This window comes from Haliaeetus leucocephalus, unplaced genomic scaffold (genome assembly GCF_000737465.1).
Source record: "Haliaeetus leucocephalus isolate CR32 unplaced genomic scaffold, Haliaeetus_leucocephalus-4.0 Scaffold162, whole genome shotgun sequence".
NCBI classification, from domain to species: Eukaryota; Metazoa; Chordata; class Aves; order Accipitriformes; family Accipitridae; genus Haliaeetus; species Haliaeetus leucocephalus.
The window spans coordinates 15,668,934-15,685,955 of record NW_010972598.1 but is presented as its reverse complement, the minus strand read 5'-3'; the positions used below and the strand labels follow the sequence as shown (position 1 = coordinate 15,685,955).

Genomic DNA, 17,022 nt, shown 5'->3' with positions numbered 1-17,022 from the left:
CCCCCCCCCGCAGCACGTGTCGCGGCTTCCTGCCGCCGGCGCGGAGCATCCGCGGAGCGCGGAGCATCCCCCGGAGGCGGGACAACCACCCCCCTTTCCCCGCCCCGGGGGGCGACGAGCCGAAGCCCCCCGCGGCCGGGTGAGCCCGGGGCACGGCCGGAGGATGCCGGAGGGGTTCGCTCCCATCTCGGAGGCAAATGCAGCACCTCGGGCTCCCCTTCCCCAGGCTGGGACCCCTCTCCCCCAGCTTCATCTCCTGCACTGCCTGCGATGGAAAACTTCTTCTTGCCTTCTCCCTCCCTTAATTTACGGGGCCTGAACGACCCGAGCCTGTTCCTGGACCGCAAACGCAAGTCGAAGCGTCCCGTTGGGATGCATGGAGCGTTTGTCACCAGTAATTCAGGAGTTCAGGCACTTGAAAAATGCAAGTGGTTCTGCTCTCCTGTGGCTGGTGGAAAGCAGCCGGCCTTTGTTTGGCCAGGGCAACGCTTAGGCTCTAAACAGCAATTGTTAAATAAATGATTCCTGGAAAATAATGCTGGCTTGGGAGACTGTGCATGAAGGCTCAGGCTCTCCTCCCAGCCCTCTGCCAGCATTTGGGGCATCTAAGGATATGTCAGAGAGGGTTTCAGCTCCGAGTTCTGAGGTCGCGCAGTGATTTCTATTGTCAGAATTACAGTGCCTGGGCGTGGGGGGGTCAGGGTTTGCAAATGCCCCCTTAAAAAAAAAGCAAAATGCAAAATACATGGCTGCAGAGAGCCCTGGCTCGCTCCATCGGGTAATGCTGGGGACGCCGATAGAGAAACAAAACTTGCCACGTTGGTCCTTCGCCTGCATTAAATAGGAAGTAAAACAAGAGAGAACATGAAAAAAAAACCAAAACAACCAAACAAAGTACATAGAAATACCTTCCCAACGCAAAGCGATCTGTAAGGAAATACGGGCTCAGCTTCTCCCTCCGCTCGCAAGTGTCCCAGGGTTGTGCAACAGCCAAATCCACGGGAAGGGGTTGTGTAACCCGACGGCAGAAATAGGCCAGCGGCACAGCCCGACTTCTGCCTCTCGGGCTCCGGGCACCTTACGAGTTCCTTATCGGGACCTGGAAATAATGGAGAGGGAAGGTTTTGGTTTAAGGTATTCGGCTTCGTTACCCACCGGGAAAAGGGTGTGCAAAGCCTCGGGAACCGGCTTCGTTTTCCTCCCGGCTCCAAAGCCTGAACAAAAAAGGTTGCCGAGATGTGCGGGGAGGGGGGTGGCGAAATATCCAGCAGCCGTTGGCTGGGGCTCTGGCTGCTGTGGGAGATGGCTCTGCCCTCCCGTCCCCAAACAGCCGCCTCCACAACTGGATTTCTCTGAGTTATTTTTAAACAAATTCCCGTGAATCCTCCTGGTTAGGCAAAGCTGGGGTCAGTGCAGCCTCCGGCGAGAGCACGGAGCTTGGCTTCGCTGCAGGGGAAGGGGGGGAGAAAGGGGGCAAGCAGCTGGATTTCCGAGCTGGATGCTTCCACCATGGATGCAAAAATTATTCCTGGCTTATAAATCTTCCCAGGCAAGGAGTGGGGGGAGTCCCCAGCCCAGGGAGATGTAGGGGCTGAAATTCTTAGAAAGCTGTGATTTATTTTTTTATCAAACCCAAAGGCTTTACCCAGAATTTGAGACTACATTTGGGAAAACATTTTAGGGCAATAGCCTGAGGTGTGTTTGAGTCGTGCGTCTTTTTGCTTTGGATCGGGCAGAAAAAGGCCTTCGCCGTGGGAAGAAAGTGCCCTTTCCAACAGCTATGGTTTGTGTCCACATCAGGGCCTTAAAAATAGCCCCCAAAATAGGATCTTTCTCCCAGTTCTTGACAAGGAGCAGCTTTACCTGCTCTGCTGCCCACCTGGGGGATGTCACGTACATCCCCAAACTCCTCCTGCCCTTTGCTTTGCCCAGTTGGAAAGTGGATTGCAGTACTAACTTATCTAACCCCCAAGGGATTGTGCAAACTTTAATTAACCTCAGCAGCGTCCCTTGAGATCCCGGCTTGAAAGTTTGCCGCGGATGATCCATGTTCCCTTCGGATGTGCCGGCTCATACTGAGTTTCCTGGTCCCCGAACCTCAGCCTCGTCATGCGACGGGAGGAGCGGGAGGCGAATGAGCTAAATAACCGGGCTGGCGGCTCTTCTTCCCCATCACTCCTTCGAAAGAAGGAAAAACTGGCAATGGAGTTAATTTCCCTACAATTGTGGCTGTTCCCAGGCAGGGGCAGGTTTTCCTCTGTTTTTTTTTTCTTTTTCCTTTGCTACGGGGCTTAGTTTTATCTAGCTGATGTCTCCCTGGCTGCCTCTCGCAGGCTCCTCGGCGGCTGTGGGAGGGACGCCCGATTGCATATTCCTGGAAACCAACTTAACAGCTTCTCTTAAGCCCGCCAAGGTCAGCTGCAAGACGGCCTTTCCCATCTTTGGCACCTTCGGGGGAGCCATTGCATGTCCCCTTGCTTCTCAGCTTGTCATTTGAGCTGCTGTGGGGAGCCCGGCGAGGGTGCAGCCTCAGTTTCCCCAGCCGCGGTGGCATGCTCCCAGCATTTGAGAGCGGGGTCTTGGCACTAGCGAGGCTTTCCGATCCAGCAGCATCCGAGGGGGATGCTGCCTCTTATATCTGCTCCAGAGACCTTCTGGGTTTAAAATGGGAGAGAAAGAGGATTCACTATCAGGGAGGCATCTCAAAGGCTGGCTGGGGCTGCTCGGGACCGGTGGGAGCTGGGAGCAGTTTGACGTCTCTGACCCCTGAACTGGAAACCAGAACGTTTTCCCAGTTCACTTGGGCTTTTGGTGGGGCTGTGGAGCAGCGGGGTCACGCAAAGATGGGTCCCCAGCCTCCACTGATGCTCTGCGGCGTGATTTCCTTGCCATAGGTGCCCGGCTCCACCTCCAGCACAGGGTTCAGCTGCCATCCCGGGGAAGGGGGGTGAAGATGGGGAGGAACCAGCCCAGCAGGAAACCATCTGACTCACTTGGGTTCAAGATGACTCCGGGCGTGTGTCATCAGAGGCTTGGCTGCCGCAGAGAGGGCACGTGGGGTTTAATTCAGCGCAGAGCCCTCAATAGCAGCCAAGGACGTGGGTGCTGCTGGGGTCAGGGCTGGAGGAGGGTGGGTGCAGCCTAGCATCAGTCCTGTGTCACCGAAGGTGGGGAGGTCGTGGAAGGGGATGAGCCGGTTCCCGGCACTGAGTCAAGCCAGGCTGGGTAACGGCACAGTGACATGGGGATGGGGAGCGCTGGTTTTCAGTATGCAGGGGCTGAGGATGTGGCACGGTGTCTGTCCTGGGCTGCGGTGCCCGTCCCTGATCCGACAATAAAAGTTGCGAAGTACGTGCCAGGCTAGAGTCCCGAGCCAGGAAATAAAACACTCTCCGTGCTGGATGCTTTCCCGGCTTCACCCTGCGACCTCGGTGAATTGCTGCCTCTCCCTCTGCCTCAGTTTCCCCAAATCTGTCACGTCCTGCCGCAGATCCAGTGGGATGGGAGCACGGCTGCCAGCTTGCCTTGGTAACCGCTGGGTGCTCACACAGCATCTCTCTCTGAAAGAAGCAAGGAGAGAATCGGTATATCTGAAAAACTTCAGTGATTTTTAAAAAAGCAGCATGTTTTAAGTTAAAAACTGGGAGAGGGAGGGAAGTAATTTGAAGAAAAAATAATTTCAGGCAGAGATTACCCTGGAGAGAGGATTGACTGTGCACACTTGTAGGTTAGGAGTGCTCAAGCCTTTCCCCAAACTTGAACATCTCTCTGTTGTTCTCGTACACAACAAATATTTTACTTTCTGTTGCCAAAAAGGAACAGTTCAGCCCAGAAACCAGCTAACCTCTTCCAGTATTCTGCTTTTTCCCCCAAACGCTGCTGAAATGATGCACAACCAGCTGAAAACTACAGTGAGCAGATACTGGGCGTCTGGAAACATTCGATCCCAGTCTGCTTCTCGCCAGACACGTGGCTTTCGAGAAAGACCTGGAGCAAAACTAAAACTAAAAAGGAGCAGCTTTTCCTTCCCAGAACCTTGGGATCGTTAATGGGGAAGATGTGGCTGAAACCTTATTGCACGAGAATAAACCGCCCCGAGTCCTTCCCCTTCCCCTTCCCCGCTGCCATTTGCTGGGCAGGAAACGGTTGCGCTTTGCCGGAAGCCTCTGTCACGCTGTAATTGCTGTCACTGCCAGCCATCCTGGCCCACGACCCTGCTGAACGATGGGGAACAGGGTCCCCACTACCACTGCGAGGGGAAAAGCATCCTTCATCCTCCCTGCTTCGGACCTCTCGAGCAGAACCACCGGCCGTGCATCCCCCCGCTGAGGGGGGACAGCGACGTGGGATAGATCTGTCGGGGAGGGTTTTTCCACTCTTGCAAGTCGCTGCGTCGACAGGACCATCTTGCAAACATATAAACTGAGGAATTAATTTTTTTCTCCGTGGATAGTGGCATTGAATTGGAATGAAGTTATTCGCAGGCTAATACATTGCAGAACTGAGCCCTTAGGGTCCAGCCCCAATGGCAGGATTAAGAGGCATCTTCAGGCAAAAGAACATCATCATCCAGCTGTAGTGCTGGTACTGGTGCCGTGAGTTACTACCATCATTGCAAAGGCAAACCTGGCTTTTGGGGTATTTTAAGCGTGGCACAGCTCACTCCACTTCCAGCTGGCGGCAAAAATTGGGCAATGTGAGGTTTCTTCAGCCTTGGGGCGGATGGACCTTGCCCAACGGTGGCCTTGCAGCTGGGAAGGGCAACACTGGGCGCTTCCCCAGCACCTGGCGGCGGATGCTTGGCGTAGAAATTAGCTGAGCCTTTGGAGACAGCCCTGAGGTAGGAGACGGGGATTTGCTTGGTTTTACTTCCAAAAAATTGCATCAAACGCGTTTCACCTGCAGTGGGTCTAATGATCTGGTTCTTTAACAAAATGTCCTGCAACTGTCCTCGGCTGTGAGCATGCCCAGCACATCCCAGCTTAAATCTGTTCCTCCTCCATTCAGTTTATTTAGACTTCCTCAGGGAAACACTATTATTTATGATGGAAGCTTTCCAGAAATTAAATTGCCCCATTCCGGATCCTAACCTAGTGACTTTATTTATTTGGAATTGGCAAGGATCTTACAAAAGGTTAAACAACCAAGAAGGTTGTTTGTCTTCAAAGATACTCCTGCTTCGGCGCTGCAGACTAAATTCCCCTGTCTTACCCGATCTTTGCTACAATTTGAGATGTGCTTGTGTGCAGGAGGGGTAATTGGAGTAATGAACCGAACCGTGGGGCAGGGAAGCCTTGGGCATGACGGTGGCCATGGCCCTTCCTTGGTGGGGGTCAGGTCTGCACTGAGGTGGTCTCGCTTGGGAAGGATCTGAGCTGCTGTTGCCCTGGAGCCGTTCTGTGGGACGTCCTGACCTGCCTTAGCTGCCAAGTGGGACAACGTCTACATCCATAGGAGAAGATGATCCAGGTTTTAAATGGCTTTGGAGATTAGAAGAAGGTCACTGTTTCTCAAGCTGCTGATTATTCCTGGTACGGTGGAGCCTGGAGGACATGGGGAACGTGCTGAGTGGTGCCTGTCCTGGAGAAAGGAGGTGAAACCTCCGCGTCGTTTCCCCGTGATGTAATTTTAGGGGCTGGCAGGTTGTGCGTGCAGCACCTTCGCTGCCCTGTACCTTGGGCAGGGGTCAAGGACCAAACAACGATGGCTTCTTGTGCATCTGAGCTTCCAAAGCATCCACCTTCTCTGGGATGAGATCTTCTAGCGGTATCTTGCCAGTCTAGGAGGAAACACAAGCAAAGTCAGGGTGGCGGACAGGAGAGAAACATTTTTTTTGTTTGTGCAAGGGTGAAGCTCTGCCCCGAGCCCTCCTGGTGCGGTACCCCACTGCTGGGATGGGGACACCTCACTGGGACCCCATTCCCACTCATGATGGTCTCACCAGGACCCCCTGACCACCGTTGGCTGCCAAAGAGGCCCAGTGAAGGAAGGTCTCATGGAGGCGAGAGGCTGCTGGGTGGCAGAGCACCCAGTCTTAGCTGGGTTTGTCTCTTAATTATCACCCACACTCCAGGTCAGATGCTGCCAGAGAGGACACAGAGTCTGGCTGAGGTCCTCCCTGTGCCAAGGGGCAGGTCAGTGCCTCCCAAGGAGGTTGTGAAAGGCCTCTGCGAGCCAAGATAACACTATCATCTTCTCTGGCTTACAGCTAAGAAATGGGGTTGGGCCATCTGTCCTGGGTTGATAGCGTTGACCGATAACCATAAACAGGAGATTTCCTACCCTGAGGCTGGGGTGGAGGTGGGCTCCCGACCCAGGGCCCCTCTTGAAGCTGGAAGAGGAAGGAGAAGGTGGAGGTGGGCTGGGGCAGCGGCCACCTTCCCTGTGCCAGGGACCAGAGCCTCTGTACACGGGTGGCAATTTTCAGCAAGCGAAAGCAAATAGGAGTGGAAGGAGGAGAGTGCTTGACTTCCTGCTGCTGGGGTAGATAAGGAGGGGCTGGTAAACAGCCAGCACTGGGAAACCTCGAGTTTTCCTTATCCTTATCCTTTCCCTCACACCTTCCTGGTCTCCCAGCTGGCAGGCGCTCCTTCTCTGCTCCAGATTAGTGGGAAGGAGCTGAAAGCACCGAGAGAAATCAGGAGGAGGTTTTACCCATCACATCAGGAAGGATGCCACTCCCCTGGGAATAAAGCATGTCTCCTGGAGCGTGCTCAGCTGGGCTTCCCTCCATCCTCTGACCTTGCTGCAGCAAGCGGAGCAACTGGGGACTCAGCTTCCAAATTTCCAGCAGAGCTAGTGGGATGGAGTGGGGGAGGATACGCCGGAGCATCCCAAGCCTGAAACGCAGGCAGCCAAAACCACAGCAGAGCTGTTTTGTTCAGCCCAGGGTCCAAGCGGCTGCATCTGTGAGCAAGGTCACGCTGGGGCGGATGGCTATTACTTGCCCACAAAATGCCCATTTCCTATAGCGTAGCCCTATAAAAAAAAAATTCATGCTTGATTTCTGATGACCTTATGTTACGTGCCTACAGACAGGTGAGCTAACTGGGTGGAGATTTCCTCTTGACTTCGCAGGGCTTGCAGCTGCCCTTTAATTAATTTTAAGTGAAGTTAATTGAAACAGGGCATAGTTTGGGAGCTGGCAGTCTGTCCGCCTCTCCGTTTCCCTTCCCTGCTCCGGCCAGGCTGCAGAGGCATGCATGGTGCTAATGGATGGGTCGGGGAGGAGTTTTTCCATGCCTTTCCCAGGGAAGATGAGACGCTTTGATGCTGTTTATAGGAGCTGGCCATCTTCGTAGCCTCAGCGTAAGGGTATAAACAATTGCCAGGAGCAGAGGGGGGTGGATTTCTTCCCTTTCCGGCCACTGCACCCACTTGTGTCACACAGCGTTGTTTGCTCAAGGGGGTTGAGTAGCTCTCAGCACCGTAACCCTTTGTAGGGGTGATCTCAGCAGCAAAGAAATGAATGGGCAGTGGATTCCTGCCGAGCATCCTTCACGTAGGAAGAGGCCCTGGGGGGTCAAGGTTGAGGCACGTTGCTGCCGTGGCGTAGGAAGGGCTCCGCAGCTGGAAAACCTCCGGCACCGACCTCCTGACTCACAGCCTGGGCAGAGAAGGTTGTCGAGTTTGGGTCTTACTTCTGTCGCAACCTGTTTGGGTTCCCGTAGGTGAATGAGCGGAGAAGATGCTGCGGAGCATCAGGAGCTCCTCGGTGTTCGGTGTTCCCAAGTTGGCACCCGTCTGGGCAAGGGGATGCTGCCGAGGAGGTGCGGGGTGGCATTTGGTGAGCTCTTTGGAGAGCAGCCCCGGATGCTTGGGAAGAGGTGCAAGAATGGCAGCGGGCGTTACTGGCATGCGTGGAGATAAGCTGTTGCGGCACTGCTGGCGGTGCCGTGTCGGCAATGTGCTGGCGCAGCCGTGTCCTGCCCTTCGGGGTGGGTCACGACCTGCTCCTGCTTCTTGCATCAGCCCCAGCAGACATGAGAGGGGCTGAACACTGTCCTGAATGTGTCACGGGGGTTGTGCCCATGTCCCCAACCCTCCAGCTGACTTTTTTTGCTTTATCTCCACCTTTCAGATCGACAAGTACCTGTACCACATGCGGCTCTCCGAGGAGACCCTCCAGGAGGTATCCCAGCGTTTTGGGAAGGAGATGGAGAAAGGGCTGGGAGCAGACACCAACCCCACCGCCTCGGTGAAGATGCTGCCCACCTTCGTGAGATCCACCCCGGATGGGACAGGTACCGTGAGATGGGAGATGCTCCCTCCTGGCAGAGCAGAGGGAGAGCATGGTGGGGAGGTCTCGGTAGCTGCTGACACATGCCAGGAGGAAAAGCCTGGGCCACCCATCCTCACGGCACTGCCGAAGCAGGGATAGCACCCATGGCCACCTTCACTCCTGGTCCTTGGGGCTTCACCCTGCTTCTGCTGAGCAAGGCTTAGCATGGGGACAGGTCTCATCCCCCCCGCCCTGGGCTGGGACTGGGGGGGCTCCCAGTTCCCGCTGGTGGGAGGGAGGGTGGGAACCAGCCCTCGTGTGTCCTTCCTGGCAGGATGGAGACAGTCACGGGTCCGGCTCATCAGATTTCATTAGCGCTGAAGCGGGCACTGGTGCCAGCCACTGTCTGAATGCCACGAGGGCCACAGGAGGAGAAGAGGGCTCTTCAGACTCGGCTTCTCACAATATGGCCTTTCTGCCTGCTTCCCGCGCTGGCAGGAGCTGGCCTGCCTGCAGCACACTCCCAGCTGGCCGCAGCCCTGTTTCAGGCTCTGGTTTGCTCCTCTCAACCCAAAAAACTGCTTCCTTGAGCATCCATATGGGAAATTTCCTTGTGCTTCCCCCTCCTAGCTTGGTCTTTCGGGAAGGAGCTTTGTCGCGGTTCCTGCAGCGTTGCCCCTTGCCCGCCGGCATGCAGTGGGATGCAGATGCCACCCAGCACCTGCCGAGTCTCCCGGTGCTCGAAGCCGGTGAAGCGGTCCTAGCTGCTGAAGGGCAGGGAGGGACAGAGAGCCCCGAGCAGCCGGAGCTGCCCTTGGCTCCGCAATCTGGGCTGGCAGCAGCCCCAAAGAAAGTCCCTGGGCCAGTCGGTCCCGTTGGCTGGTGTTGCTCAGAGCTGGGGTTGCTCCAGCATCAGCACCTTCATGGAGGTCCTTGCAAAACCTCAGCGACAGAGACTGCTGATAGCCAGCAGAAAAGGTGGAAAAAGAGGAAGGGAGCTGACGGAAAGACCCATCTGCCCTTCCCTCGCCATCCCCAGCTGTTTTGCCACCGCTGTATTTTCATACCTGGCTTCTGCGGGGTGAGCGGGTCCCAGCAGATGCTGTGGCTGGAGTCTCGAGTGACCTGGCCTTGGCGGGCAGCGACTGGGCAGACTGGAGTTTCCTCTCCTGAGAAGCATGCCGAGCCGGTGTGAGCCTGCTGGTTGAGTGATGGTGTTAAATAGGGCGTACCCGAGAGGTAGCCGTGCTCGAACAGCCAAAAAAACCCCATTGCTGCTGGCTGTCCGCTGTCTCGAGGCAAAGACCAAGGTGATGAGCTGAAGGTCTGAGTCACCGGCCAGCTCTGGGTGGGTGTTTGCTGGGAACATCTTGGTGAGGTCTGAGGAGACAAGTCCCTGGGGAGTCACAGGCATCATAGAATAGTTTGGGTTGGAAGGAACCTTTAAAGGTCATCTAGTCCACCCCCCCTGCCATGAGCAGGGACATCTTCAACTAGATCAGGTTGCTCAGAGCCCCGTCCAACCTGATCTGGAATGTTCCCAGGGATGGGGCAGCGACCACCATTCTGGGCAACCTGTGCCACTGCTTCACCACCCTCATTGTAAAAATTTCTTCCTTATATCTAGTCTGAATCTGCCCTCTTTTAGTTTAAAACCATTACTCCTTGTCCTATTGCTACAGGCCCTGCTAAAAAGTCATTCCCCATCTTTCTTATAAGCCCCCTTTAAGCATTGAAGCATCCCTGCACCCAGAGCCATCCTGCCTGCTGCATCCTGTGTGCTCGGCCCCCCCCGGTGCACGTACACCCAAAAGCTGGACCTGGCTGCCTGCCCCAGGATGGAGATTTCAATCTATTTAAATGTTTAAGAATATTTTTAATTATAGGGATAGCCAGAATTCTGCCCCTGGGCACGGGAACTATTGCAGCCAAAGGTGCTGGGTGCTGGCGGAGCGTGTGTCAGAGCTCCCAAGAGGCAGCAGCAAAGCTCTCAGCACCCTGACCCATATTAGGGAGAAGGTGCAATCCCTCTCCTTGCCCTTAAAAGAATGAGCCTTGGCTTCCTTCACCATATCCTCCTGATTTGCAGCTTCTCCAGTGTCCCAGCTGGCATTTCTCACCCAAACCAAGCTCAGCACAGCGGGGAAAGGGGCATGGCAGCACGGAAAATGTTACGGGAATGGGATGCTGGGGCAGGCACAGGGCTGCAGCTGCCCAGGAACTGGAAAGCGGGAGGTTTTCAAGCAAGTCCCTGGGGAGCCAAGAGCTGGGATTCCCTGTATGGCTCCAGCTGGATCCAGGCCGTGAGCGGCGTTGGTGTCTCTGCTGTTGAGTTTTGCAGGCCGGGGGGGGAGGCCTGGAAGGTGGCACGTGGGGGCAAGCTGAGGCCAGCCCAAGGTGGGGGCTCGGTGCCAGCTCCCCTGGCACATTGGCTTTGTGACGAGACGGCATGACAGCAGCTCAGGAAGAGCTCAACATCCAGGGGTGCGCCCTTCCTTCTTCTGCTTTTTTTTGAAGCTTCTGGGCAAAGTCTGTCTTCGGCTGGGCACAAAGTCCCGCTCCCACCCACTTCAGGTATCAGCAGCTGCCTCTCACCCGAAAGACAGGTTATTCCTCTGCTCCAGCCCTGCTTGTGGCCACGCCAGCTCTGCCCCGATGCCGGTGCCACGCTGGCTTCAGGGGCTCCACACCTTCCTCCTGCAAAGCATCCCTGCCCTTCCTTCGCCTCCTTGCTATAGCACGAGTCGTCTCTGCTTTCGGATTATGCCCCGTTTAATGCACAGCCAGCAGCTCCCTGGGATCCAGGCGGATGAGAGGTGCTTATAGAAATACAAGGTCACATCTGCGAGATTAAGTCAAAACACAGACCAGGCTCCCGACCACTCCACTCTCCTCAGTGCCGCGTGGGTTTGGCTCTTGGTGGCTTTGCCGTTCCTGATGCAATAAGACGGGGGGGAATTTCTGCTTCTGAAGTGGGATCTCTCCTAAAAGCAACATTCCTTGCTTTGCTTGGCTCCAGCTCCAACCAAAAAGCCCGCTGTGCCGTGCTTGCAGTGTGGTAGTGTGCATCGTACTGCAGGCTGGTGGGGGAAAACAGACCCCAAATAAACTTTTCCGTGGAGCCCCAGGGACTCTGAGCAAGGGCTGTCATTGCTTAGTGCAAACACCACCTTCCTCCCTGCTCCTTTCCTGTTTTTTCCAGGCTTTGCAAGTGTCACCGCGTTTCCTCCTCCATGCTGATGTTGACACGAGGATCTGCTGGTGCATCCTCCGTTAAGCCCCAGCAGCTGATATCCATGGTCTGGAGTTTTCAGGAGGATGTTGCAGGACTTTGGTGGTCAAACCCCTGGAAATTCAAAGGATGGTTCCTCGCAACACCCTTCCCTTGACCGGTGGGCACAGTTCCTGCCAATAACCAGCTGCTTCTGCAACAAAACCAGCTCGCATGGCCCATGGTCTTGAAAGGCTTTAAAGAAAATGCTTTTTTCATGCCCAGAGCCCCTTGCGGGGTGATTTACTGCAGTCCCCAGCAAGAAATCGCATTGGGGAATCACTGCCAGATGACTCTTGCTGTGGTCAGTGTGAGTTGCTCTTTGCTGGACCCAATTCTGTCCAAAACAAACCACCAGGTTAAACCCAGATCTTTTGCTGCTGCAACCCCAGTATTTCATGCCCAGTACATCATAAGCCCCTTTGCTGCTCTCCAGCGCTAATTCGGTAGAGATGCTGATGCGAGCACCAGGGCTTTTATATTCTTTCTTCTGCTCAAAGCCTGTCAACTTGCTGAAAGGAGGCAGGGTAGGGCTGGCAAGGGCGTCCGCAGACAGGGCTCGCCGTGGGAAATGCCAGGGTCTGACCCTCCACCTTCTCCTGCGTCTCCCTGGGGGGCAGAGCCTGGACCTGCTCCAGCTTTTTCTCTTCCTCTTATTTTTTTTATTAAGCCGATTTGACCAAAGATTCCTACAAAATGGGATTGCAGTCAGGTTGGAAGCCTTGAGGTTTGAGATGGGAGGGCTGGAGTGACCGACCTCCAAGATGCTGGGGCATGTTCTGGCATATGATGCTCCGGTCCCCTGGCCCCAGCTGCATTTCTAAGGACGGCAGAGCTCCTTTGCCCGCTTTGCCCCATGCTTTTTCCAGGGAGCGCAGGCTTTTTTAAAGGCACTAAACAGGCACTTTTAGGTGGTTTGCTGAGAGCAAACAGACCCTTAGAATCAGAGCTCCATGCTTACCCTTGCTGTTTGGTTTGTGAGCTCAGCATCGCAGCCTCTATCTTATCACGTAACAAGGGAGCCCTAATCAGAGGGAGGACCCAGATGTGGTATCAGCCAGTGGAGGCCATCATGCAGCTGTCTTGCTTCAGCCTGGGAAATTTTGCTGCCTTTTTCCACCTGCAAAGCTGATCTGCCTGGAAATCCACCCCTTGACTTCAGCAGTCACCACTCGAACCACTTGTACCTCTCCCCGTGACTGCTGAGCAGCTTGTAAGGGGGATTTTTGGTTGTTACGTTGGGTCCCGCTGCTGCTTTGTGGTGAGGGTCGGCGGGCGGCAGGTCAAAGGAAAGCTGGTTTGATACAGCTCTGTGGGCAACGAGCCTCACAGGGGTGCTTTGGCCAAAATATTGGGTATGCGGAGGGCTGGGCAGGACAAGAGGACAGCCCCATCCGTGGCTCCTTGGCCTTTTTGTTTTTGGGATGCTCCTGGGCTCCCCACGTTATCTCCAAGGAGCTGAGCAACCTGTGACCATCTTGGCTCAAGCATCCCTAGCCCTGGCATATTTATCAGCCTCCTGAAGTAGTTTTCATTCTCCGCTAGCAAGCAGAATGGCATCTGTGTCGACAGCAAGGGAAGCAGGAGTATGGCTCAACCCGTGTTTGGGGCAGAACTTGGTGCCAGCTGTGCCCAGCCAGGCATCGCATCCAGCTCTGCCCATCTGTGGCCGAGACTAAATCCCCACAGTGGGCTTACCGGTGACATCAGGACAGCGAGGAGCTTCGCTGAGGGTTTTCCTGGTGCATTTTTCAGCATCCTGTGTAAAGAGACAGGGCCAAGGCATGCCCTGTGGCTGGCAGACAGTCTGCAAAACGAGCTGCCAAACTGGTTTAAACCTCATCCCTGCAAAGGGTCAACGCGGGTGCAAGGCAAGGAGGAGAAATGAATATTCAGGGTTTGACGGCCCCAACTTTTGGTGCTCCGCCAGCTCCCGTGCTGTTCTCCGACCCCGTAAGCGCTGAACAGGACGGCCCTTGGCTACGCTGCCTCACTCAGAGCTATGCTGAGGGTGTTACCCGAGGAGGGATGAGTTGCAAAGCTTTGATGGGGTCCAGGTTTGGAGTGCTCCATGGTTCCGGGTTAACGGCTCCTGCAGGGGGTGTGCGTGTTGCTCCAGAGATGATGCGAGGGTTGGCCAGAGCCCGTACAGGGACTCAGCTGAACTTCAGCTTTTGTTAAAATAATGGTGTAACTGCCTCGGCATCTCCTCGTCTCGCCGTCTGGTTGATCTCGGGGTATAACCTTAATCGACGGGACTGCAGCCAGGGCATCGCAGCCTGTACAGCGGGGCTTGGCATGGGCTGGTACCACCGAGAGCCGGGACCCAACCTGCCCTGCATCACCCCTGGGGTCATGTACTGACCCCCCCCCAGTGCTCCCCCCGTTCTCCATCCTGAGTGGCAAGGCTGTTGAATGCTGCTCAAGACCTCTGAGCCCCTCTTATTCCTCATCTCATTTCCTCGGAGCACGAGGACTGCTTTTAATAGACCTTTTCAGCCGCAGAGGGACTTTATAAAGCTGCTCTCAGCCCAGGCTCAGAGTCTGTCACCGTCCCCAGTTCCCTCGCCCCGAGTCCTCCGAGGGTCAGCCCCAGGAAAGACGCCAGGACAGATGGACGCCCCGCAGGCTTGGACAGCAAGCTGCCTTTTCAGCTGGAGTCACTGGAGATGCTGGCTGGCCTGGTGTCATTTGAATACTAATAAACCACACTTTTTGTTTCAACTGTAGCCCCTTTGTAAAAGCATCGGCGGGCACAATGCGGCCCCCGGGCGCTGTAATCTGCCCGGGGGAGCCAGCACAGCACATTTAATGCATTCAGAAATCAAACAGTGCTGATAGAGGGCTTTCCCCCATCCCTCTCCCCACACTGCTAGGTATTTAAAACAGCCAGCTTGGCACTTTTCCCACATCCCAGGTCTCAGTTGGTCCAAAATTCAGCGAGCTGCCTTGGTGCCTGGTACAATAAAAACAAAATAGGAGGTGAGACCTGCTGGGCTCAGCCCTTGGGTCTTGGAGGTAGCAGGACCCGGGTCTCCTCTTGGCCAACACCAATGGAGAAATTGCTTCCCACGTCTGCCTGGGGAAGACAGCAATGAGGCCCTGAAGGTCTTTTGGATTTTTTTTTCCTCCCTGGTTTCCTGCTTACACCTTTCAATCTTGCCTTCGGCGAGAAGCCACATGCCAGGAGTGCATGGGATTCCTGGGGCAAGGCAGGGGAAGGTTGTCCTGGACTGCGGCAGCCAAGCCTGAACATGAGTTTTTTTTCCATGTATCAAATTTTTAGCCAAACTCTAGTGTTTCAACAGCTGGCTAGCAGGGTTTTAACTGCTTGGGCCGGAGATTTAGGAGCTTTCATGAGCATCCTACATCAATAGGGCCAGGAATGTCTCTGCCGCCTTCTTCCTTATGGAGCCCGAGGCTGGAGCTCTCCTCCCCTGGGAGCGCTGTCGGTTTGGGCATGGGCTTGTCTGGATGGAGCCGGTGGGATCTGTCCTCCTGCCAGCCGACATGCTCCTAGCTCAGCCACTGCCTCTGCATGCCCTACCCAGGGCATCAGGATACGTCTCAAAGATGTTGCTTTGAACTCCCATCAGCTATGGGGGTGCCAGGGGTGCAGAGGAAGGGCAGGAAATACAGCCACAGCTCTGATAAAATACAAAAACCTACCAAATATATAATAAATAAAATAATGAAAAAATAATTTTAAAAAGTCATACCTTACCCTCCTATTTGTGAGGTGGCTGGTTACTTCCTCGCCTGCTCTGGGGCTGTCTGGCACGGGCACTGATACTGCTGAAAGGGACCTGCCGAGTTAAATGGTTGTTCTTGTCTGGGTTCCCGCAGAGGATGGGGACTTCTTGGCACTGGACCTCGGTGGCACCAATTTCCGTGTGCTGAGAGTGAAGGTGTCCGACAACGGCCTGCAGAAGGTTGAAATGGAAAATCAGATCTACGCCATCCCTGAGGAACTCATGCGAGGCAGCGGGGTGCAGGTGGGTTCAACCCCTCTCCCCCTCCATCCCTGCTTTCCTGGGCAGCCCCCCAACTCCAGGGCTTCCCTTGCCATGGGGGGAACCACCCATTTTGGGGCAGTTCTCCTGCCTGAAGGGAGGGCTGGTGTCACCCCAAAACCCCGAGCTGTGTAATGGGGTTGGAGCAGCACCCTATTGCTGCCTTGCCCGGCAGGATCCAGGTAGATCCTTGCCTTCCTTTGCCCAGAGCTATTAATTCCTGACACCAAGTAACCATGATGGGTGAGGACCATGGAGGTGTCATTTGGGTGACAGACCACTGGTCCCTCAAGCAGGCAGGGATGCCGGCACTGTTCCGGTGCATCGTCTTAGTCGGGACAGCAGGGCAAGGGCTCACTCTTTGCCTTCATTTCAGCTCTTTGACCACATTGCTGAGTGCTTGGCCAACTTCATGGACAAGCTGAAAATCAAAGACAAGAAACTCCCCCTTGGGTTCACCTTCTCCTTCCCGTGTCACCAGACCAAGCTGGATGAGGTGAGTGAAGGTCTTGCCTCCTTGCCGAGGGTTGTGGCTGAGCCTGGGATGCAGTGGGATGGGGGCGAGCTCTCGCTGGGAGCAATAGTTGTCCCACACCAATTTAGCTTGTGCTTTTAATTTGGCTCGTTGGGTTTGGGTAGCATGTGAGGTCTTGGTGCTGATGGGAGCAAAAGATGCATTCCGGGGCTTGCAGGGGTCTGGGAGGTGATGTTTAATGTGCCGGTAGCTCCGCTGTGCATGGATGCCTCTGCGGAATGCAGCTTTTTCCCCTCTGCAGACAGAGCTCAAGGAGAGCGGCTGTGGCGGGCGAGAGCAGCCGCCTGCAGCCAAAGGCAGCCCAGACGTGCCGAGCATCACATTCCCCATCACGCAGCCAGCGCAGGGAGAGGGAGGGAGGGGGTGTCACCTGCCCCAGCTGCTCGCCGTACTCCGGGCAGCCGGGAATCGATGGCTGTCAGCTCCGCTCAGCTGCACCAGCTCTCCGCTGGGAGCTGGTGACCTTGCTGGGAGACTAAACATCTCGGCAAGCAGAGCCCAGCTGAGGCACGTGGCCCCTCGCCTGCCACCCACGGCCTCTGCCTGGCTCTTGCTCTTGGGGTGGGGGGGGAAGCGGTGCTTTTCTTGCCCTTATCTCACCCGGCTTCCCAGGCAGGATCAGAAAGGAGGGCGGCTCCATGGCGTGCTGGCGATCCAGCACGTCCTCCCTGGGTGGGGAACGCAGCGGCATTTTGTACCAGGGATGGGGCAAGTCATGCTCCTGTGCCTGAGCGATTCAGCAAAAGTAATGAGGAAGAAGATTAATGCTTTCCTCGTGGTAGAAGCAGGGGCTGTAAAAAAGGAAAAAAAAAAAAAAAAAAAAAAAGAGAAGCTGAGAGAGGAAGCATCTGTCCCCGGTGACCTCGTCTGCTTTGCTTCTCTCTGTGCCTCAGTTTCCCCATCTGTCAGGCAGGGCGGGCGTTTGCCTCACTAAGGCATCTGGGGCTCTAGGGCTGGAGATTTTGGATGCAACTGAGTCCTT

At 55.3% G+C, this 17,022-nt stretch overlaps 1 protein-coding gene across 6 annotated transcripts in view; it reads left to right on the top strand.

Moving 5' to 3' along the window:
* GCK (glucokinase (hexokinase 4)) overlaps positions 1-17,022 on the top strand; it is a 251,262-nt gene that overhangs the window by 223,458 nt on the left and 10,782 nt on the right. For 2 of the 6 annotated variants that reach the window (XM_010562906.1, XM_010562909.1), the window contains 3 exons: positions 8,081-8,243; positions 15,339-15,487; positions 15,882-16,001. In XM_010562906.1, coding sequence (XP_010561208.1) covers positions 8,081-8,243; positions 15,339-15,487; positions 15,882-16,001 — 432 coding nt within the window. Of the gene's footprint in view, positions 1-5,376; positions 5,594-6,376; positions 6,918-6,942; positions 7,039-7,842; positions 7,938-8,080; positions 8,244-15,338; positions 15,488-15,881; positions 16,002-17,022 lie in introns of those variants that run through there. The other 4 variants (XM_010562907.1, XM_010562908.1, XM_010562911.1 and 1 more) reach the window with 4 other exon arrangements.